General features: G+C 37.7%; 1 protein-coding gene across 2 annotated transcripts; it reads right to left on the minus strand.

Moving 5' to 3' along the window:
* Positions 1–2,224: 2,224 nt before the first annotated feature.
* Positions 2,225–23,033, minus strand: LOC111412052. Of its 2 annotated transcripts, none has more exons than XM_023042795.1 (6): positions 22,575–23,029; positions 9,701–10,006; positions 9,576–9,603; positions 9,169–9,487; positions 6,498–6,576; positions 2,225–2,726 (listed from the first exon to the last, which is right to left on the minus strand). In XM_023042795.1, exons 1-6 carry the CDS (start codon positions 22,896–22,898, stop codon positions 2,553–2,555), a joined length of 1,230 nt encoding a protein of 409 aa, XP_022898563.1. In that variant the 5' UTR covers positions 22,899–23,029; the 3' UTR covers positions 2,225–2,552. The 2 variants fall into 2 exon arrangements, 1 of the variants encoding a protein (XP_022898563.1); XR_002705944.1 differs by having other exon boundaries at positions 2,618–2,726; positions 6,356–6,576; positions 22,575–23,033.
* Positions 23,034–23,744: the final 711 nt, after the last annotated feature.

The raw sequence follows: 23,744 nt of genomic DNA on the forward strand, positions 1-23,744 counted from the left end.
TTTTTTTTGATAACCCAGGTGTCCCAGCTTAGCCGGACTAAATCCTGGACCTCTAGCCCCCGGCCCCTCAGTGACTAGTGGAGGTAAATCGCAGGTTGTGCCCTTGTTGGTTCCCAGGTTCCCACATGGCTTTTACTCCTTTCCCAAAGGGACCCTTCTCCATGGTTATTACATCACCAAGCTGCTCCAACCCTTCCTCTGGTTATTACATCACTTGGCTGCTCCAATCAGGAATCGAACTCCCCACACTTGGTTCCAGAGCCCCCCAATGTGATTGTTCTGCCAACTTGGATGTGCCCTGGGGGGCAATCTTATCTATGTTTACAATATATATTGTAGAGTTAAGCAAAGCAACTCGTCTTGATTGGGCATCTTTATGGAATTGGAGTTCTTAATTGGCCTTTGACGAAGTCGTCCCTATTAATATAGACGAAGATTATGTCATGACATCAAATTGACGTGTCCACGGTGTCACATCAAAGTACTATGTATGTTGAGATTCAGAATTTTTTAAATGCCCCCTCCTAATATAAAAAAATAATAATAATAACAAAAGGAAAGAAAAATGGATTAGAATGCATATGTTTTGACAATCATAATGCAAGTAGTGCGCATGCAAATGCTAGTTACTTAAATAATTAATAAAGAACGCATCATATGGAACTAGCTAGCTTAATAATAAATTTATTTCACATTCATGCATGCGTGAAATTTAATTTATTAATTAATCAGTTGGACGATAAGAATCAAAGGCCCCTTGGCGATCGCTTATTCAATATTTTAATTTTTTTTCTGGACTTCTTTCCTCATTAAAATAAAAAATATGATCGTTATCTGTCACATCAAGCCACCAAATTTAAATTTTTATCTCTTATGTAAGACCCGTAACGATTATATTTTTCATTCTCATTCTTATGAAAATAAGAAATAAACGGGGCCTATATATGTATAATATATTTTCTCTCTGATTGAAAGTTCTCTCTCTCTCTCCAACTCTTTATCTGACTAGGATGACTTATTTTGGCTGCTTGTGCGATTCTTTAGGTTAGAAAGATTGAGACTTTAAATCTAATGACGACACGACCCAATCTTGTTCTTCACTTTCCACACAAAGTAGAATCCTTGCAATTACCAAATGGGTCTGTCCAAAGACATACTTATTCTTTGTTTCTTGCTTTTTGTCGTTTGTGGATCCTCTTGCTTTCTCACTCTTTGCTTCTTTTCTTCGAAGTTTGTACATATAAATTTCAATTTTCATACACAAGCTCTCTAAGTCTAAACCCCACATCCAGACGCCGTGGAAATTACCCGTTCTGAGTGGAGCCCTTTTTTTCCTTTTATTATTATTATTATTATTCATTTTTCATTATATACTTTTGATGGGGTGAAGCGACTTGACAATTTTATCCTTTACTAAAACGACTTGTGAAGCTCACATGATTGAATTAAACGATGAAATTGACAGAGGTTGTTTTCAAGGACTAACTCTCCTAATTGAATATAGGCTGCTGGGGACAAGATCGCAACCAAAAAAGGGTGGAAATAGGTTTGTATTTTTGAAATTAAGGGAAATTTGTGGAAGAGTTTTCAAACATTAATGTTATGCATAAATCCTGTAGAAGGGAGCAAGTATGCTTTATACATTAATGTTATGCTATAGTATGCAATCACAGAATTACATTATTTTCTTTTTTTTTCTACCAAAATTCTGCATAAATTCGAATTTTCTTTTGTTCATTAAAAAAGGAGTACAAAATTCATTTTTGGTTTGTTGATCTTGTGTTTTGGAATGCTACTAACAAAAGAAGATCGTCGTTGTATCTTAGAGGTTGATTGCCATCTTCCATAGACACCGTTGTAGAGTAAAATCGGCTCAAGAACAGAGTTCAACTCTTGCTTCAACTTTACATCCATTTCATCTGACATTATCTTTGTTGCATATTTTGCATCATCTTTGCAGAATATTTTTCTTTGTTTTCTTGCCGTTATTCTATTCGATTTCCGATAAGGTGGGTAAGTTTGATTTGGTTTTTAAGGTCATCAATCTATTATTTTCCCAACAGGCACGTCAAAAAGCTTCCAAGCACGACTAGTGAAGAGAAGCCGTAGGTGTCATGTTTATTTATAAGATCATTAATCCTCTATGAATGAAGTGTCTAGTATTATATTTATAGTTGACTAGTAACATGATTGTATGATCGAAACAAGCCTGTAGAGTACCAAATTTGAAAAGAATTAAGCTATTTGTAACTCTTGATTAACATTCCATGATGTGTAAAAATCTAGGCCATTGATTTTTTCAAATGTTGCTCAAATCAATGGCAATAACTAAGCAAAAGTGAGATGCATGATACTGGACAAGGAGCAGATCTCCCTACAGAATTTACCTGTTTATGGCATTAAAATTTCCATGTAGTTTAAAGATCTCGTCTCTAGGATATATTGAGAAAAAAAAAAAAGGGAAGGAAGAGAGAGAGAAAAATTTGACACTTTTAAACGCAAAAGCAACTGTGACCAAAACTATGCAAAGGCATGAAGACTTCTTACTTCAATTAAGACGACTCCAAGATTCTCATCTCTTCATAAGCCAACCTCTTATGAAGTCGTTGTTTATGCTGTTCAAAGTCCATGAACAAAGACATCAACTGCTTGGCTTTCCTGTATGCTTCAGTCCCCGAATGAACCACTGTTAGTTCCTTGTTGATGTCCGTATTCTTACAAGTATCCTACAAAAATAACAGTTTTAAAAATTAAATTCATAATTCACATGTGCAAAGAAAAGCATTTATAACTTATTCCTCTCATTTATTTCCCAGCAAACTCAAGAGCGAAGAGTATGAACAAAACAAACTAAGAGAAGTATGCAATTCTGTCAAGAGTTATTCATAGTTTTAAGATAAGCCAAACTTAAATCCCTCGAGAATACATATAAATGCACCTCATTGAAAAGACTGATTTTCATTCTTCCTCGGTCCTAATTAGGGGAGCTGAAAAGCTGTATAGCTTACAACCAACGAATTCATTCACAGGAAAATAATAAAAATATATAATTTCTACAAGTCATGCCCACAGGCTTCCAGCAGCAAACCCTAATTTATGAGATGACATTAACAGCATGTTGTTTTGAATCGATATGTTGCTCAAGAGAATCAAATTGAAGATAACTACTAGAGACACAATTATTGCAATATGTACGCACAGCAAGATTGTTGTACTCCCAAAAAAAAAAAAAGAAAAAAAAAGAGCAGAATGGCATCATCTACAGTAAGAATACTATAACAAGGACAATCACCAATGTTCCATCCAAATTCACATAACTTGATGCGACAGATCATCAAAGGACATTCCAAACTTGTAAATCATTTGACGGACTTGTCAGATGGATAGAAGGGAGAAAGGATTGTGATGTCAAAGTGCCTTTGAAATTTTGAAGAAAGCCATTTCATTAGAACTAGTGCTGAAGCAGCCTGAATTTAACAAACCCTTTGAAGTTCTGCTACAGATACTTCATCCTGTGCTAATGGTGCAGTGTCAGTGCAGGATTAGCACCCAATGGCGTTTCACAGCTGCAAGTAGATGTGTTTCAAACTGCAATTCAGTACATGATAATTAATTTACTGCACTTGTCCATTGACAGATGCTTGGAAACATTACTTGCTAAGCACAAAGTTCCTCATTGACATTTACCATCGTAGAATAATGTTGCCAACACTAGGATCAATTTTTCAGAAGAATCTGAGTCCGTTGCTGTCAAGAGTTCCTTGATATATTTATATATATATATAGCATTGACTGGGAAAAATGATGATGTAGCTGATCCTCAGTAGTAGAAATTTGTGACAAACAGATGCACTGACTTCATAACAATAACTAGAATTGTAAGAGAAGGGGAAGAAGGAGAGAGAAAAAGGAGAAGGCCAAGAGACAAGAAAAAGAGAGAAATTAGTCTTCGCATTCAATTCACTCAAAAGTTGTCCAATACAATGAAAAGGCTTCTATATTATCCCCCAGGATCTTAATCATCAAATAGTCTTCTAATAATATCCCAATGATCTCCATCAGTTTGTTTAACAGTAGGTGGCAGTTCTTACAGTTGAATTAGAATTCTTGGATAACGTTCATGGATAGTGTTGCCCTCCAAATCCCAGATTCAGAGGTCAACAGATAGGTTCCAAAACGTTGCTGTATATCAGCTATTCTTTCCAAAAGAGTTATTTTATGCTAGTCAGAAGAGTATTATTGCATCCTGTACCCAATTTGGACAGACCACAGCATTCTGTTTAATGGACTCTATTTCAGATCAGTTGATGAATGTTCTTAAATACTTCCAAAAGTATGGTGATCTTGTTGTCTGCCCTCATTTGTTGTAATGACCCAAAATTTTTCTTTGGATCATTAAAACGTACCGTAAAGGCAAAACTTTTATAAAAGATAACTATTCTTAGCCCCCGTTTGGCCCCCATTAAATTAAATTTCATATTTCTCTCTCCTATTTTTAATTACACAATCTTCTATAAAATAATATTACACGTAAATTGAAAACCATTCCTTCTTTTTCAACCACCCGTTCTTCAAAAAAATATTATTCCACCCATTTTAATTTGAAAAAATGAAGGCCAAACGGGGCTTTAAACTTACGATAATAATAATTAAGATCAAATACATAATTATAAACATTAAATTATTATTTGAAAATCATAATCATTTCTTCTTTATTATACCATTAAAGACCCATTTTAAACTTCAACGGCTCGAGCATCAATTATCTAAAACTTTAAAAGGGGGAAAATCATAAACAATGAGATAAATCTCAATAAGTGGGTCACATGAATCGCAATTCGTATTTAAAATTTAGGAACTCTTAACATACATAAGGAGATACGGGGATTAGAAACCGAACTTAGGTGGCCATAATCCCCATACATAATCATAACATACATAGGGAGACACGAGAATTAAGAACCGTACTTCGTAGCTATAAGTATTTAGCGTTACTGAACTCCGATCCTTTGAACTTACACATATAGAACCTATATCATATTTATAACTTAGAATTCCATATTTTAAAGTATGTAAAGCGATTTAATATACAATGTATGACTACACTTACCGTGTAAATTTGAAGAGGATTTGATAAAGCGCGTACGGAAGAACTTGACCTCAAATAGCAATTTATAAACTGTGTAGTGTGGGGCAATCGTAGTTACACACGCACACATAATTATGATAATCATATAATTTAAATTAATAAATCACAATTATATATAATTATACATATAGACACGCATACTTTTAGTTCTACTATATTTGAAAACAATCAACCATAATTATTTATAATTTTCCGTATATATATTGGAAAGTTAGATGAAATTAAGTATAGTTCCTTATAAGTGAAAGATAAATTAGGAAAATTACTTCCTAAATAAGTAAACCACCATGTATGTATACACACACACATATATATAAAGAACTTTGGGGTATTAAATTCTTGCTCCTTGAAGTCACTGCTGATGTTTTCTGAAGAATGTTATTAATTATTTTGTGTCATTAGAAAATATTATCGGTGAAGGCAGATGGTAATACTCGGTTTCAAAGGCAGGTTTCGAACTGCTTTGTTCATATGACAGGCGTAGAACTTGAAGTTCTGTACAGAACCCACCACCTCAAAATAGGAGGACAAACCTAGAGGGTAAATGCTTTGTTGGGGGATAACTTGGGCATTATCTTTCCGAAATCAGAAGAGTTGGATTACTTGCCGAGAGGCTTTCTGCGATCTATTGATTTGGCAGGACCAAAATGGAGTTGTTCGGAGCCAAAGACTGTTCTCATCCAAGGCTCAGTAAAGAATGAAAGAATATGCTGATGAAATGAAGGTGGAAATTTACTCCCAAACTTTGGAAGGTCGGTACATTAGTTCATCATGGTCTTTTTTTAGTACAACTACCTTGTGAAGTGATGAAGAAAGGTAAGAATGTTTCCAATCAGTTGACGCTTCCAGATCAGTTGACGAACTAACCCCCGTTTCATCTTATTGTCAACAAGTGTAATCAAGATCAGTTGGCTAATGAGAAAGCATGGAACACATTTACCTCCAAATATCAAAGAGGAATTGGATTGCATGGTTAAAAAATCCCTGACCCAAACCAGAACGGGTGGATTGAGGGGTAAAATTTTACCCATGAAATATTGGAATGAATAAGAAGACTCTATTTTACAAAGTGTGTCTTCAAATCAACCATTCAAGCAAATTCCAAATTATGCCCCAGTACCCATTAGTATAATCCTGTTATAACAGCATGTACTCGATACAACTGTTTCATATCAACAGTCATGCAGGAACAAATATCATACTTACCTCAATTATGTATAAACGGCTTTGGTCCCAATCATCATCAAATGATGTCACATGAGAGGCTGCATTTCTAATTTAACATGGATAGATGCTTCTCTAATTGTTTATAATGTGTCTTTTTATGTGTCAGCAAAAAAGATCCAACCTGAGAGTTGGGAACCAAACTGCCAAGCATTGCTTCAAGCCTTCCACTCCTAAAAGCATTTTTTGTGATGACCCATGGTCTGCACAGTATAAACAGAAACATGAACGCTTGGAACAGAAAAACCTGAAATTCCATAAAATTATATTATTTGCATGAGCTAAATGAGCATATCAGCATTTTAAGTACCAGATATTATAAGGAAACTTGTCAAACAAACGTGAGGATGACTAATAATTATGATAACCCAAATGCCAATCAAATGTAGGAAATATCCAAATCATTTCTCCATATTTTTTTCTCCACAATCGATGAATCCCGACAGAAATCAAAAGAAAGTAACTAATGCTTTCGGTTTTCTTCACAGACATTTGGGAAAGTATGAAAGGACAACTCAACCTTATTCTTTCACACAGTGTTCATTTAATCCAAAGATACTTCTTTATGTGATTTCACTAGAGTATGATTCTCAAGTACTCTGATGAAAGAAAGGTAAACATGACACCATTACTTCTTGTTATAGTGCTCCCTATAAAAGCACAGAATTTATTAATTTATACTTTATCTTCAGCATGCCCCCTCTCGTGCATGTTTGATTCATTTTTCCATCAAAAGCCTGAAACAGGTTATTTTCACAAATAGGTACTGATGAGATATCAGGAGCTTTGTCCGCTCTATATTCCATATTAAACCATCTCATTTAAAAGCTCAAAATGGCATAAATATTTTTATCTTCCATAAATCTTCTCAGGTAACTAATTGAGCTTACAGGTCACGTTTGTAGACCAAGATGTGGCCACAATGCTGCAAATTTGGAAATTGTAACGTCTGCCAGGGTAGTATAACCCCATCGGTTTTACAACAATGTTGGAATAAAACATAGCATAACAAGAATGAGACATGTCGAGAAAGTGATGATTGCTACATCCCACTTTTGTGCAAAAGCATAGTTGTAACATGTTTATGGGTGCCCACATGGGTTCACTATTTAAGGTAAGGTAGTCATTTTGGCAATTTGAAACTACAATACAGGTTAAAGTGGCAAATCATGTAAACGATACTGCTTATGGTGCGGCCAAAGGGTGGTGTCACTGTCCAATAGCACAAAACTCCAAACAATAATAATAAGAATAATATGGAATATATGACCTCTCTTTTCCATTGCACCCTGTGTTTTCTATTTCTACACATTCTCTCAGCAGAATACATAAACTCTCATGATATTGGATGGTTAGATAATTTATTGGTTCCCCATCAGGATATATTGCAGATTGGAAACATAAAATCCAAGAACGCCAAGGCCTAATTGTGCAGGCAGTCATCCACAGGTGCCAAGGAGACACGCAAGTTGGTGAACTTCTTCAACTTAGTTTTGTGTGAAATTTATATCACCTATTCTTTAAGTTGTTATATGCTTCCATACTAGACGCATATCATTGAGATCTATTCATTTATAAGATTAATACTGATGCCTGGATGAACCTACATCTAGCAAGTTGTAATGTTAAGTTGTTTACAAATTTCATCAATGACTTAAAATCTTCAAAGTTATAGACTTCATAGTCCTAAAAATATTTAGGCTACATAGAATCATAGTGTGTGAATGATGGGGCACACCTATGATGTTTGGAGTGTCATTTCGGATATGGATCGGATCTTTGGTTTTACACTTGGACATGGCAGCAAAAGGAGAATAGAAGGAGTTGGGAGGCAGAGAAGGAAAAAAAGGCAAGCAGTTGCAGAGGAAAAAAGACAGAGGAGCTGCGGAAAACAGGATTGATTTCTTCCCTAATTTAATGTTGGCTGTGGGCCCAATTTTTAATGGATTATATGGGCTTGTAAAAATAGAGTTAATAAAATTATAATTATTTTATTGGGATTAATTATATGATCCAACCCATTTAATTTAAATTTATTTTTGTATTAAATTTTTTATTTCTTATATTTTATTTGTGTAAACTTTTTATTTGGTAATTAAAATAATTCAATGTTATATCTTTTATCTATAATTATTTATTTTGACTTTAAATTTAAATTTATTTCAAATTATAATCCAATTGCTTACTTTAATATTATGATAAACAAATTAAACTGCGACTTTATTTTTTGAAAGCCAATATCATAAATTTGTGTACAAGTAAATGAAAATTTAAATTGATTTTATTCAAAATGGTTGTTCAATACTTATATTTGAGTTCCTTGATGTACTAAGTTTTTTATTTTTTATTTCTTTATGTTAACATTTTATATAATAATTAAAACATCACATATTCAATATTATTAACTATAAAACTAGAAATACTTATACTAGTATGCTATAATAAAATAATATATTTTTCTCATTATTTTTTATTAAAAAATATTTTGCAAGACGTATCACTGTACTCATCCAAATTCAGATCATTTTTAACAGTATCCCCATATCTTAATTTGTAAAATGAGAAGGATCCAACTTATAAATATGTACCCGTATCAGACACTCACACCCAAGTCATAAGGTGAATGGTGAAGTAGGAGAATTTCAATTTTGCTTCCGCACAATAAGGAGTCCAACAACACAATCTAAAACCATGTAAATTGAGTATACAAGTCCGTTAGTAAAAGAAATTTGTACGAAGGAGTCCTATATTGAAAGCAAACATGAAAATAGCACCAAAAAAATTCCAAGAAATACCTTCCCTTTGCCGACACGATCAATTGATCAGAATTGTTGAGTGAGTGATATATCTTCTCAATTTCCATTTTGCATTCCGACACAATTGCTCCCCTTGCATATAGTTCAGGTGATCGGCTTGGGAAAACATAGGCTTGTGATGAAACTGAAGTTTGCTTATATATGAATTCACTAATTGTCAATGCGGACAAATCTTTTTCCAAGTTATCAATCAATAGAAAATGTAGAATGCCAGTTTCTGCAAACTCGTTCATATGTTTAGAGTCCCTTCCCATGTCTTCATCATGAAGATGATCTGAATGAGCTTTGCTGATCCTCCCTGCCGTTTACAATGAAATAATTTTAGTAAATTAGATTTAAAGTACCATGGACAGGGAAGATAAGACAATCAGTTGTCTATCTCGCACCATAAGACTTGCCGGTAGTCCCCATAACCTAAAAACAAGGAGTGGAGTCAATATCCAGAATATTTTCTATCAAGCAAATGTCATGCATTTACCAATACTTGAAAGATCGTGCCAGAATAACTTGCCTGAAACCCAGGTTTGCGTTTGACATATAGACTATTTTTTTCACCGTGCAATGGCCCTATAGATACTGCAACATCATGCTTGGGTATTTCAGTATATTTGGCAAGCTTTTTTCCAGTTTTTTCCTTTGCCACTATGGAGAAATGCAAAATTCTGGGATCAACTTGAGTAGTCTGTTGAAGAAGGCATATGCTTGCAATGCCCGCCAAGGTCAGGATCCCCAAATTTGGACCGTGTTGCCATAACAAGACAAATGAGCAAAGACACTCCTCTTCACAACTTGCAAGTGAATGTTTCTCACGGTGCACCTATCAAATAAAAATGAGCAGACATTGTTAAGCCATGGAAGTCCATAAACCAAACTAAACACAGAAACGCATAAGTTCGATAATAATAATGCAGTTCATGCCAAAGACCTCTGCTTGAGGGTCTAAAGATCACTGCATCAGTGTAATTCTCGCAACAAATTTCAACCCATGTGACAAAACCCATTGGCTTTATCTTTAAAAAGTAAAACATAATCACACAGGTGAGTTCACCCCCCTCTATATTAATACCGAAACTCAAAAGTTATAAGAGCTTAGTGGGAAGACAGAAGCTCTTCATCATGGAGGAAAATGGAAAATAAATAGATAGTTAGATACGCCAATATGGAATATAACCTGTTATGTCTCATCCAACAAGACTCCAAGCATAGCTACCTGGCAACCAACAAGCAAACCTAATCAAAGCTGCACTCCAAGTCACTATCCTACCTGCGGCCATAAAATATATGTAGTCAAAGTGATGCACCACCACCTCCATGGCTGAAGCGAGGTACCACCATAAATTGCTGCATAGTATACCGAAGTGACTAGCCTCTCAACATGAGAAGGCATCTTCCTACTTCGTCTCTTCCAAAAGATCTTCCATACAAGATCTTTTGAATGATTGATGTGACATAGCTACAACACAAGCCTCTCATTCAACTTGTTAGTCTACTTTTAAATACAGACCTAGGATATAAGGTGACTACTTTCAAAATCATTAAATGCTCAAGTCTAAGACTGATGGAGTGGCACCTAGGAGAAGATGCATCAACTGTTAAGATGAGGCCACGTGTCTTTTCATCTAACGAAAACCAGTCCCACCTCTTCCACTATAAAAGCTCACATTTAGTGCTATTTGAAATTAATGCAATTTTACACCCTCAATAGTATTATTGCTAATTCCTGTTCTCTATATAGCTCCAGTGCTCGTACACTCTTGTTGCTCAAGTCTTCCATCCAAATATATATAAGCTAGTTAATTGACTTAACCGTCAGAGTTCTTGCGACTTCCTCCAACTTTGGAGAATGTCACGTCCTCCTAAGGTTTTTGATAGGCCTCCCGTGAAGTATACTTATACTAGAAGGGCCAAGAAACATGATGGACAGGCTGGCAACGGTTGGGGAAGCTGTTGAAGTCTGTTAGTAGGAAACTGAATTCTGTTAGATCACCTCTATAAATAAGTGTAGAAGCTAGAATAATAGCAGGAAATATATGGAGTCGAATTGGGTCTTCCGTAATTCCATTGCAATATAATCAATTTCCTTTAATTTTCTTCTTCAATCTGATCTAGTCACCAGCAATCTTATCATAGACCTTGCTACCTTAAGCCTGTCTACTTCATCATCCCAGAAAAAGTTGCCCTCATGTAATCTTTTAGTTAGTGGCCAGGCCATCTTACCGTAATCCTTAACAAGCTGACAGAGTACCTTGTAAGTCCCAAAAATCCCCCCTACTCTCGCAATGAATTCGGTCGTGGCCAAGAATCTTTGACTTGTCTACAGCCACTCCATGCCGTGAAATAAGATGCCCCAAATACTCCACTTTTGGCTGTCCAAAACTACATTTCTTCTTGTTGGCATACAATTTAGGTTGAGCTAGCACTTGTAAGACACTCCTCAAGTGGTCCACATGTTCCTCAACACTGTGACTGAATACTAAGATGTCATCAAAGAATACCAAAACGAAACGCCTCAGCTTATCCTTGAACATTTCACTCATAAGTGCCTAAAATGTAGCAGGAGCGTTAGTGAACCCAAACGGCATCACGAGGAATTCATAGTGGCCTTCATGTGTCCTAAATGCTGTCTCTGGAACATCATCCTGTTTAACTCGAATTTGGTGGTACCCTACCTTTAAGTCCAGTTTCGGAAAAATAGTTGCTCCATGAAACTCATCCAACAATTCATCAATAATAGGAATATAAAACTCATCCGGCATTGTCGCTTTGTTCACTGCCCTATAATGTACACAGAATCTCCACGTGCCATCTTTTTTTCTCGCCAATAGGACCGGGCTAGCTTGGTCCGATTATTCCTACTGCCAACATCTCTCGGACCAACTTCTCTATCTCATTTTTTTTAGCATGGCTGATAGGTGCTGTTCCTGGCTGGAGAGTGATAGCGTTGTCCCTGTCCCGTTGTAGCGGTATCCCCTTAGGTTTTTCAAAAAACCCCTCAATCTCCTCCAAAACCTGCTTAATCAATGTCAACATTTCCCACTGCATTTCTCCTAACTCAACCCCCGTAGGATAGTTGAGAATTTTAGAAGTTAAAACATTAGAAGATAATCAAATTGAAATAACCAGCAGAAGAAAACAATTGGAAAAAGAAGAAGCAGACAGAATGAGAGTCAGAGAAGAAGAAGAAGTAAGGGGAAGAAACTAGGGGAGGGAGAAAAACATTTGTAGCAAACCACAATTCAATTAATTTATCCATCAACTGACATTCAATCCCAGTTACAATAACATAAATAACAAAATAATAACTTGGGCTTGGGCCAAACCCATATACAAGCCCAATGAGACATAAACCCAAAATAAATAACTAAAAGATAAAATAGGGATGATGTCCACATCAACTCTCTCGGGGTGGGAGAAAAACTCGACCCCGTCGAGGAGGTAGGTCACAAAAGGCTGCTGTCAATCTCCTAGCCACAAACTGATCAGTTGAGCAAACTTCTTTCGACGTCTATAAACACACAAGGGTGGTGGTCCAGATAGAGGAAGATCTTGTTGACTCCGATAATGCTCCAACAAGTCAGGATCAAGCTGTTGAAGTGTCTCTTTAGGGATCCAAGTATAATTAGAATCAGAACGGCCCTCCCAACGAACAAGGAAGCGCTGAATGTCTCCATCCCTGATTAATATAGTCTGTGTATCTAGAATAACATTAATTTTATCTTTATGTGCTGTAGCAGGTGGAATTGGGGTAGGGATAACATGTTCAGGATGAGGGTCCAGAGATGGAGGTGTGAAAGTATCATCAGCAGGGTGAAATTGACCTTTGTAAGCAACTAAGTCTTCAACATCAAAGGTAGGATGATAGCCAAAATGTGATGGTAACTCAATGACATAAGCATTTGGACCAACACGCTTTAAAATTTTAAAAGGACCAGCACTACGAGCTTACAATTTGGAAGCAGACCCAGATGGATGCCGTTCCGGTCTAATTCGAATCATAACATAATCCCCAACATTAAATTCAATATGGCGTTTGTGCAAATCAGCTTGAAATTTATATAATGCATTACTCGCTCCTAGCTGTTTATTGATCTCAATATGCAAGTCACGCAGATGTTGTGCAAAAGACTCAGCTGACACAGACACACTAGCATGTGGAGACATAGGAATAAGGTCTAACGGCTTCCTAGACATAAAACCATGAACAACCTCAAAATGACTCATACCTATAGACCGATTCACTGAACTGTTATATGCAAGTTGGGCAGTAGGAAGAATTAAGTCCCAATTCTTAAGATTTTCCTGGACTAGACATCAAGTCCCAATTCTTAAGATTTTCCTGGACTAGACATCTTAATAGATTACCAAGACTGCGGTAAACAACCTCAATTTGATCGTCCGTTTGTGGGTGATATGCAGTAGAGAATTTCAGTTTAGTGCTAACCATACTTCATAGGGTTCGCCAAAAATGGCTAGTGAAACGAACATCCCTAGCCGAGACAATGGTCTTAGGGAGGCCATACAACTTGACGATCTCATGGACGTATAACTTAGCAACCTTAGATGCATCGGAAGTCTTGCTACAGGGAATAAAGTGTGCCATTTTCGAGAAGCGATCTACGACAACAAAAATTGAGTCGTGTTTCTTTGGAGAACGTGGCAACCCTAACACGAAATCCATACTAACGTCTTGCCAAGGACAACTAGGGACGGGGAGAGGAGTGTAGAGGCCTGTGTTCTGCCTTTTGTGCTTAGATCGTTGACAGGTGTTACATGTGCCGACAATCTTGGCCACGTCGATTTTTAAATTAGGCCAATAGAATTGACGTTCAATTTCCTCTATGGTCTTATCACGCCCAAAATGTCCAGCCAACCCACCATCATGACTTTCCCACACTATAAAGTCTTGCACTGAAGTCCTTAGGATGCACAACTTATTAGATCTAAAAAGATAGCCCTCCTCCAAACGGAAACCATCAGTGGTGTCCAACTCCCCATTTTGCAAAGCAAGAAAAATATCCCTAAAATCGGGACATGACTCGTACTCTTCCTTAAGTCTTTCAAACCCTAGAACCTTAACACTCATGACGGACAACAAGGAGATGCGACGGCTTAAAGCGTCAGCAGCTCGGTTTTCAACACCCTTCTTATGCTTTAAGACAAAAGAATAGGCTTGCAAATATTCGATCCAGCGACCATGCCGAGAATTCAATCGTCTCTGGGAATTAAGGAAATGAAGGGCCTCATGGTCAGAAAAGAGGACAAATTCATAGGGTAATAAGTAATAACGCCAATAGCGCAAGGCTTGTACAACTGTGTACAACTCCTTATCATAAGTCGAGTATCGTTGCTTGACATCATTTAATGTCTCACTAAAATAAGCAATAGGATGGCGTTCTTGACTCAAGACTTCACCTATTCTTGCCCCTGACGCCTCACATTTGACCTCAAAAACTTTGAAAAAATCTGGGAGTCGCATGACAGGAGCCTCTGTCATTCGCCTTTTGATTAACTGAAAGGCTTTAACCACTTCCTGCGTCCAATGAAATTCTTCTCTCTTCACACACACTGTGATAGGAGCCATGAACGTACTAAATCCCTTGATGAAATGACGATAAAAGGTAGCTAAACCATGAAAACTCCTAACATCATGTATATTCTTGGGATCTGGCCACTCAACAATTGCCCGAATCTTTGCAGGATCAGCAGATGCTCCCGTAGCGGAAACAACAAATCTGAGAAATACAATTATATCGTGAAGAAAGAACATTTCTTCACATTGGCATACAAGCTTGTTGCACGCAATGTAGAACAAACTTACGTGAGATGATCTCGATGTTGTTCCCTTGTTTTGCTGTACACGAGGTTGTCATCAAAGTATACGACAATGAATTTGCCTATGAAAGGCCGAAGGGCCTGTGTCATCACCCTCATAAAAGTACTTGGAGCATTGGTTAGTCCAAAGGGCATTACCAACCACTCGTATAGGCCATCTTTCGTTTTAAATGCAGTTTTCCACTCGTCTTCTGGGCGGATCCGAATCTGATGATACCCACTCTTCAAATCGATTTTGGAAAAGATTGTGGCACCGGCCATCATATCTAGCATATCATCAAGTCGAGGGATGGGAAAACGATACTTGACAATGATTTTATTGATAGCGCGACTATCAACGCACATCCTCCAAGAACCATCCTTCTTAGGTGTCAGAATGGCGGGCACTACACAAGGGCTTAAACTTTCAAGGATGAAGCCTTTGTGAAGGAGTTCACCCACTTATCTCTGGAGCTCGACATGTTCAGCAGGATTCATTTTATAGTGAGGCAAGTTTGGGAGAGACGAACCTAGAACCAGATCTATAGCATGTTGAATATCCCGTAAGGGAGGCAATAAATCAGGGAGGTCGTCAGGAAATACATCCTTAAATTCCTGAATGAGTGATTGGGCTTCAGTAGGGGTCGCTATTGGGGAATGGAACGGAACTTCCATAACAATCACAGCAAATACGATTGAGTCATTTACGATTGTTCGTTCAAATTCTGTAGGGTAATCACATGTAATCCTTTTCTCTCGACAATTTTTTTGCCTTGGTGTAAGTCAACAAATTTTGGTGGTAAAGGATTAAGGTGAATCTTCTTTCCATTAAATACAAAAGAACATGAATTTGATCGCCCATGGATAGTTACATCCAGATCGAACAACCAAGGTCGACCAAGAATGACATGTCCAACATCTATAGGGATGACGTCACACCATATATGATCCTTATACTCAAGGAATTGGATAGGCACCAGACAACGCTCTTTCACAGCTATAGAAGATGTGTCAACCCAAGAGACGCTATATGGTTGGGGGTGCGGGACTGACTTCAATCCAAGACGGGATACTGTGGTCACAGAGACCGCACTAATACAGCTCCCACTGTCAACAATAATCTTACAACCCTTATTGTTGATCTTGATGTAAGTATGAAAAATGGCATGATGGCACCAATCATCGACATCCTTAGGTTGGGTAAGGGTACAACGTACAACACTCAACTGAGATATGTCGGGGCCAGATAAGTAGGACCTAGACCTACAAGAAGGGTATGAAGGCAACCTAAGAAGGTATCCTCATTATCACCTAAAGCATCAAACTCTTCAAAGTTAGGCTCATAGACTTGATCTTCTAAAGGCTCATCAACGACATCCTTTCACTCGTCAATAACTAAGGCTCGGCTCGGACATCTAGAGGAGATGTGGCCGAAACCCTTACAATTGAAGCATTGCAAACGAGAAGAGGTTCTTGAAATTTTCAGAGCTTTACCTTTATTGTCTAAAGCAGGAAGTGCGTTAGACTGTGGGGGTCCAAGAAGAGATTTGGTGGAAGGAGGTGGTGCTGATGAGATGGATGGAAGATTATCACTACACCTTCCATACGGAGTCTTAGTAATCGACTCGTAATCTCGAATTAAGGAATAAGCGCGATCGAGAGTGGTGACACCTCGAAGGACAAGCTCACACCGAAGATCATCTCTTAGGCCTTGTCTGAACCTACTTAAAGTCATAGCTTCATCCTCGATGATGTGGCATCGCATTCAGAACTCATCAAATTGAGTAACAAAGTCAGTCACTGGACGGTTTCCTTGTGTGAGGGTATTCCACTGATCCAACAAGTTGCTCCTATAAGAGTGGTACAAATACTTCTCTTGAAGGCAGCGCTTCATCTCCCCCCAACCTCCAACGGGAGGTGCATGACGCCTCTCAAGAAGGTCCTCAACGCTTTCCCAAAAGAGTTGGGCAGTACCAGTTAATTTCAAGCTGGCAAATTGAACTCTTCGATCCTCTGGTACTCCATACCATGAAAAGAAACGATCCATGTCTCTAACCCACTGTGTAAAAACTCTAGGGTCTAAACAGTCATCGAAAGTCAGAGAGTCTAATTTGATGTTTCGAAAGTAACGCTCCTCATAGTGAGGAGGTGAATGAGTTCCATAAGGGTCATGGTCTCATTCATGATTGCGCTCCTGTTCCCCATTCCTTCGTCCATGACGAACACGCTGTCGACCACCATGTCGACGACGATAGGGTATATTATGAGACGCTTCAGAGTTATCAGCGTCAGTTGAGGGGGAGGTTTATTCTAGATTATTCACCCTAGCAGTTAGTTCTCTACTCTCCTCACGAGTAGTAGTCACCTCGGTTTGGACGGTTGCTAACTGAGCCTGTAGTTGAGCTAATTGTCGAGTAAGGGCATCAAATTGAGAAAGGTCCATGGTCACAGTATTGGAGTTGGGTATGACAAAACGACCACTACGCAAAGGCATGCAATATAACACTAGCTAAATGTAGTGAATGACGAGATCAACAAACAACTAGTTCAAAAAATGAAAATAAAAACTTGAGCATTTAAATTTTAACTCCTTTTTTTTTTAAATAAAATTTTGGGGATTATGAAAATCCAAATATATCAAACGGGTACTACTGATCTATGTAAAATAATGAAGCGAGGGTCAAACACTAGTCAACAACTTAAACATGTAAAATAAATATGGCAGAAGCGGTTAAAATAAATATGGAAAAAGTGAAAATATAGCAAGTCAGCGACTTAGCAGGTCTAAGAGTTTAATCACGTAAATTTTATGCAAAGACTGCAACACAAAATTAATCAATGCAATTCAAGATAAACAGTAATATAACTAAGGATGAATTAAAACAATGACTTCCCTTTCGTTCATTTGAAGAAGCTGTGTTCAACCAATTGGAATGAAACGTTTGAAGAAGCTCTGTCCAATCAATTGGAATGAAAGAGGTACCTGAAAAACAATGTTAAAAAAAAAAATAACTCTTTTTTTTTTTTTTTTTAAACTCACAAAATCGGATAAGCAAACTGTTACAAACTGAGACCCGAACAAACGGGACACTAATTGAGGCCCAAACTACAAGTCAGAGTCCGCTATATACATAAACAGTTGAGGCCCAATCTCAATATACACAAATTGACTAAGGTCCAATATAGCCAATCAAGGGTCGACTCGCGGCAAAGGAGTGGTCGACTGCTGGGTTGCTAACTGCGGTAAGTGCAAGTGAGTGTCGTCGTGGCGGTTGGTGCCTTGGGTGTCGTGAGTGGTAACTAAAGTCGCGATGGCTTGGATCGATTACTATTGATGGCGGTGTATGTGGTTGGCGAGATGTGGGTAGTGAATTATTGGGTGTTGACAGCTGGGATGTGAAGCAAGGGTTGTCGACGATGGCGCTCTTCGGGAATAGTAGTTGCAGGTGATGGTGCGATTACGTGAATGACTGGCTACTGGAGGTATTTAGGGGTGCTCATGGAATTATAATGGTTGCCGAATATGGGACTTTCTTTTTGGGTCGTTTCGTGTATATAGGCTGTGAGATTGTCGGAGGATAAAGTGGATTATAGGTCTGTTTGTGGTGGATGATTGTGGAAGCGGTTTACTTGAGGTATTTGACGGGTTTCACGGAGATGGAAGGTAGTGGATTCGAGGGGGTAGCCAGTCTTTTGAGTAGTGATTGTGGGCAGTTATTTTGTGGAAGCAGTTTACTGAGACGTGTATGAAGATGATGAAGGTAGTTGTTGGTTGAAGACGTGGTGGTGCAGTAGCGGATTTGCAGCAAAAAAAAAGGTTGCTGCTTGGTCTCTCTTTGGGAGGCTGCTTGGGTTGGTTACCAATTTAGAGAATTTGGTGGTGGTGGAAAGATGGTGAGGATGACATGAAGGTCATTTTGCAGCAGCAAATATGTTACGTTTGTGTGTATGGCTTTTCTTCACCTCCATGACAGTATATATATATATTTTGTTGGAGACTCTATATTGCAAACTAGGTTGGGCTCTGATACCAAAATCTGATGTAGGATAGTTGAGAATTTTAGAAGTTAAAATATTAGAAGATAATCAAATTGAAATAACCAACAGAAGAAGACAATTGGAAAAAGAAGAAGCAGACAGAATGAGAGTTAGAGAAGAAGAAGAAAGGGGAAGAAACTAGGGAAGGGAGAAAAACGTTGGTAGCAAACCACAATTCAATTAATTTATCCATCAACTGACTTTCAATCTCAGTTACAATAACATAAATAACAAAATAATAACTTGGGCTTGAGCCTGGGCCAAACCCATATGCAAGCCCAATTAGACGTAAGCCCAAAATAAATAACTAAAAGATAAAATGGGGATAATGTCCACATCGCTTCCCAGTTCAGAAGCACTCTCTCTCCCTTTTTTTTTTGCATGCCTTCATCATAGCCTTCAACGAGACTAAGGTTTTACTAAGACTCGGGTTCCCTTGCAAGGTGATGGCAGTTTCTCCAACCTAAAACTTCATCGTGAGGGCATTCCATTCAACTTTCGTCTGACCCAGAGTCCATAGCCACTTCATTCCCAAGATCACATCGAAACTTCCTAGATCCAACAAAAGGAAATCTTCCACCACCTCCACATTTTGAAGATATAATCGCACTTCCTTGCACACTCCCGCCCTTTGTACCACTAAGCCAGTGCCCATAATCACCCCCATAACCAAGTGTTTCTACTCTTGGTACTCCTAATTTTTACACCAACTCTGCTAATACAAAGTTATGGCTAGCACCACAATCAATTAACACAACAAATTCTCCCGCAATCCTCCCTTTCAATTTCATGGTTTGAGGTGGAGTAAGCCCTACCACTAAGTTCATCAATAATTCCACCACCTCGCCAGTGACTGACTTCTTGCCTGTCGTTGCTTCCTCAGCTAAATCTTCAGTTCCCCACTCATCTTGACGTTCTTCATCATAAATCAACATTACCTGTAGTTCCTTGTAAGAACATGCTCTATGGAATATTCTTCGTCACGGCGAAAACATAATCATTTTTCCTTCTTGTCCTTCCATTCGGCTTCACGAAGTTTCTTGAAGAATGGGTTGTTGGCACCGGACGAAGCTGGAGATCGCAGAATCGAGCTAGAGTTTGGGAGGATCGAAGGTTTATGGTTGGGATTCTAGAGCGTAATCTGTCGTCGGGAAGAAGGGCACAAATTGGTACTGAAATTTAACTTATTCCTTGTCGGGCTTGGTCCAATCATATGGGTTTGCATGGTCTGATTTTTTTCTTCAATTCACTGGCCAGCTCCATGATTTGGTCCAGTCATTTGGACTGCATCACTCTAATCTTAGCCGTAATCTCTGGTCTCAATCCATTTATGAAATGGCCTTCCAGTATAGCATCTGAAATGTCCCCGATCGATGCCGCCAAGGTCTCAAATGCAAGTCTATACGCCATCACTGACCCTTCCTGCCAGAGCACTAGGGATCTGTCCTCCACGATTCCCTCTACTGAAGATCTGAACTGAACTCTCATCAATGATATGAGTTCCTCACAACTACGCACAACCCTTCTCTTCTACTCCCATTGATACCAGGCGAGGGCCCCTTCTTCAAAACACAACGCTGATGTTTCTAATTTCTCCATCTTTGTCAATTGGTTCACAATGAAATAACGCTCCACCCTAAATATCCACTCATCCGGACTCATTCCTGTGAACAGCAACATCTCCAACCTCCTCTCTTTGATGTCTAGTCTCCATATTCCACCTGCAACACAACACACTTCCCTACTGCTCACCTCCACGCCAGTTGAAATTTCGGAGTGTATAGTGTACTCTGACTCTTTCGTTCCTTCCAGTCCTTTGCCTTTTCTCTCCTTTTCAGCCTCCTCCCATTTTGATCTCATGAAAGTGTATTGCACTGAAATGATTGCCATATTTTTCTCCATTTCTGTATTCTCTGTAACTCCACCTTCATCCTTTCCATTCCATATTGCATTCCTTCCAATTGTTCCAGTAACTTCTGATGAGCTCCTTCCAAACTCCCCACCCGATCAGACAAATTTACCATCAGGATCAAATTGCTCTGAAACCAATGATAGAAACCTAGAATTATGTTGATTTATCCAACACACTTTTAAAATAATTGAGAGCTCATTTCATTGTTGAACTGGAATTACACTAATAACAGATTTGTTATAAGAACAAATCTGGAATGCAAAAGAACAAATAAAAAAAAAAAGAAAATAACAACAATATAGATATGGACATTCAAGAGGTCCACCACTCTCCTAGTGAATACCAAGTTCTGCCTGCCTCCGAATTCAATTTTCCCCTCTTTATATGTTATTGTGCTGCTGGACTGTTCCATAACAATTTCTGTCATTATGCACGTGGCATCACTCTTCCTGCAGTTCCTTTTCTGCCCTAGCTTCCTTCTCGCATCTTTGATATGTAAATTGAATTGCTGGTCTATCACTTTTCTAACATTTCCAGATGCTAGGAGAAAGAAAAACGAAAGGCGACAAAAACAAGAAAACATATTGTAACAAAGCCAGTCAACAACTCATGGAACTCATTTTATCAACTCAACAACTCATATGGAACTCATAGGAAAAGAATCTGGTCAATTTGCATAAAATAGTGTCACTTAAGCCAATAGAAAACTCATTTTGCCAGAAAATCAAATTGATTTTGCCAAATCTTCTTAGAGAAAAAAATTAAATTTAAGTACAAAAGGATTTTTTTTTAAGACTAATACAATGAAAACAATAAATAATGTATGTGTTGGACTTATACGTGTTATTAGAAGATGATGAATTATAGAAAAGTGAGAGAGAAATCAACGAAAAGATTTACGTGGTTCGGAAATGTGCCTACATCCATAGGCACAAAGCAGAAATAATTCTTATTCAATATGAATAATAGGGTTACATAAATTATATATACACACTAACCCTAGCCCTTGCCTATACAAGACTTTAGGCCCATGCAAGGAAATACCCTAGGCCAATTTCATCTAGTAAACATGTATTCCACTCTATATGAGCCACATATACAAAAGTGTGGGATGACATTTTAGTACCAAAGCCTAAAGATCTTAAATGAGCCAATTGACCCATCTATAACTCAAGCAATCAGATTTGAAAATTGGTGTTAGCCAACTAGCCATCATCTTGTGGTGCATGTTAACCATAATATGATAACAAACCATATATTGAACGGAATTCTTAATTTTGCAAAAATCATCAAATCAAAATAAATCACCAAGGATCCATACTATCCACTCTAAACAACATACTCTATTGCTATACCTTTCAGTTATAACAACATATGAATTCGTGAATGTAAATCTCATTAGATTGGGTAAAAATCAGGAAAAATTTTGTAGTATTTACCTAAAAAAATTTAAATTTTATTTACGCATCTTGGTCCTTCAATTATTATTATTATTATTATTATTATTATTATTTGGCTCAGCAAGTAAGAAAAGAAGGTACAAGCAATGATGCACGATGTACAAATGATGAAAAAGATGCGACACTCATTGCATTTCAAATAGTGAAACTCCATGATTACTCACCGCCTCAACCACGGCGTCGTAGTAGCGAAGGTCATTTTCATCGAAGGAGTAGGATGCACAGACAACCATACCCTCGGTGACTTTATCGCACTCCTCGTCCTGCACTTGCCGTGAAAGTGGACGGAATCTGTTCATCGCTTCGTCCACGTCTTCCGCCGTCTCGAACTGGTCGGCTCGGAAAATGGTATCCGATGAATCGAGAAAGCCTTGGTACTTCACAGTTAGCCCCTCGCCACCTTCCGCCACTACCAACTTCACCGTGTACCAGGCGTCGTCGTCCGCGTGCCTGTACTCCAGGTCGTAACCTGCCGAGACGTACTCCATTAACAAAGTAGCACCTTTTTGCTACTCAGGCATCTAGAAGTGACACCGTGTCTATAAGAGATTGTACGACACTCAATAACGGCCCTTTAATTCCGGGTGGAGGAGGATTGCATGTTCGTTGAAGCTTAAAAATAATTACTATTTACTTATATACGAAAAAATAAGTAGATTTTGTAACAAAATTATCTTTCAGTTAAAAAGTAATGTTTTGAAATTTGCTCTGGCATCATCTAAAAAATGGGAGTTCATTGTTTAGATAATCATCCAATTTATACCATAGTCACGAATTACTCACTAAACTTCAAAATATTTTACAATGCTTACTAAAATTTGTTTGTTTATACTTTATTCATTACCCTAAAAAATTCATTGCCTTATTACCAAATGTGACTAACGAAAATCTCACATTACAATCATCAAAAAAATTACAACTCAACTCAATCATTATTTCATTTCTCATCCATCTTATACTTGATCACCCGTCATTTCGTTCTCTTCGTTGCTAATGTATCATACGAAAATCTTACATGACAAGTTACAATTGTTAAAAATTACAACTTAGTCAAATCATCGACTCACCAAAATTACTATATGCGAAGTATAACTTCACAACTCCATAAATTTCTTTAAAACCCAATAAGATATCATATTAATAAAATTTTACAAACATATGAGATCGTTAATAAGTAATAAATTTGAATGAGATTATAGTATCACTCAACAAATGAATACTTTTCAATTCAAGTTTACTAGGTATGATGGGATTCGAATTATGTAACAAAAAAGATAGTTTGATTTGATTTATGCTAAATTAATTAAGAAAACTCTAAAAGTTCGATTTTTATC

Source organism: Olea europaea, chromosome 16 (assembly GCF_002742605.1).
Source record: "Olea europaea var. sylvestris chromosome 16, O_europaea_v1, whole genome shotgun sequence".
Classification (NCBI taxonomy): Eukaryota; Viridiplantae; Streptophyta; class Magnoliopsida; order Lamiales; family Oleaceae; genus Olea; species Olea europaea.

Excerpts from the sequence above, each read along its gene's own strand:
- LOC111412052 (XM_023042795.1), bottom strand. The coding sequence starts at position 22,898 with ATGGAGTACGTCTCGGCAGGTTACGACCTGGAGTACAGGCACGCGGAC. Across the intron at positions 9,604-9,700 it reads AACGCAAACCTGGGTTTCAG|GTTATGGGGACTACCGGCAA; the intron begins GCAAGTTATTCT and ends CCTTGTTTTTAG. Across the intron at positions 2,727-6,497 it reads GTTTGGTTCCCAACTCTCAG|GATACTTGTAAGAATACGGA; the intron begins GTTGGATCTTTT and ends TTATTTTTGTAG.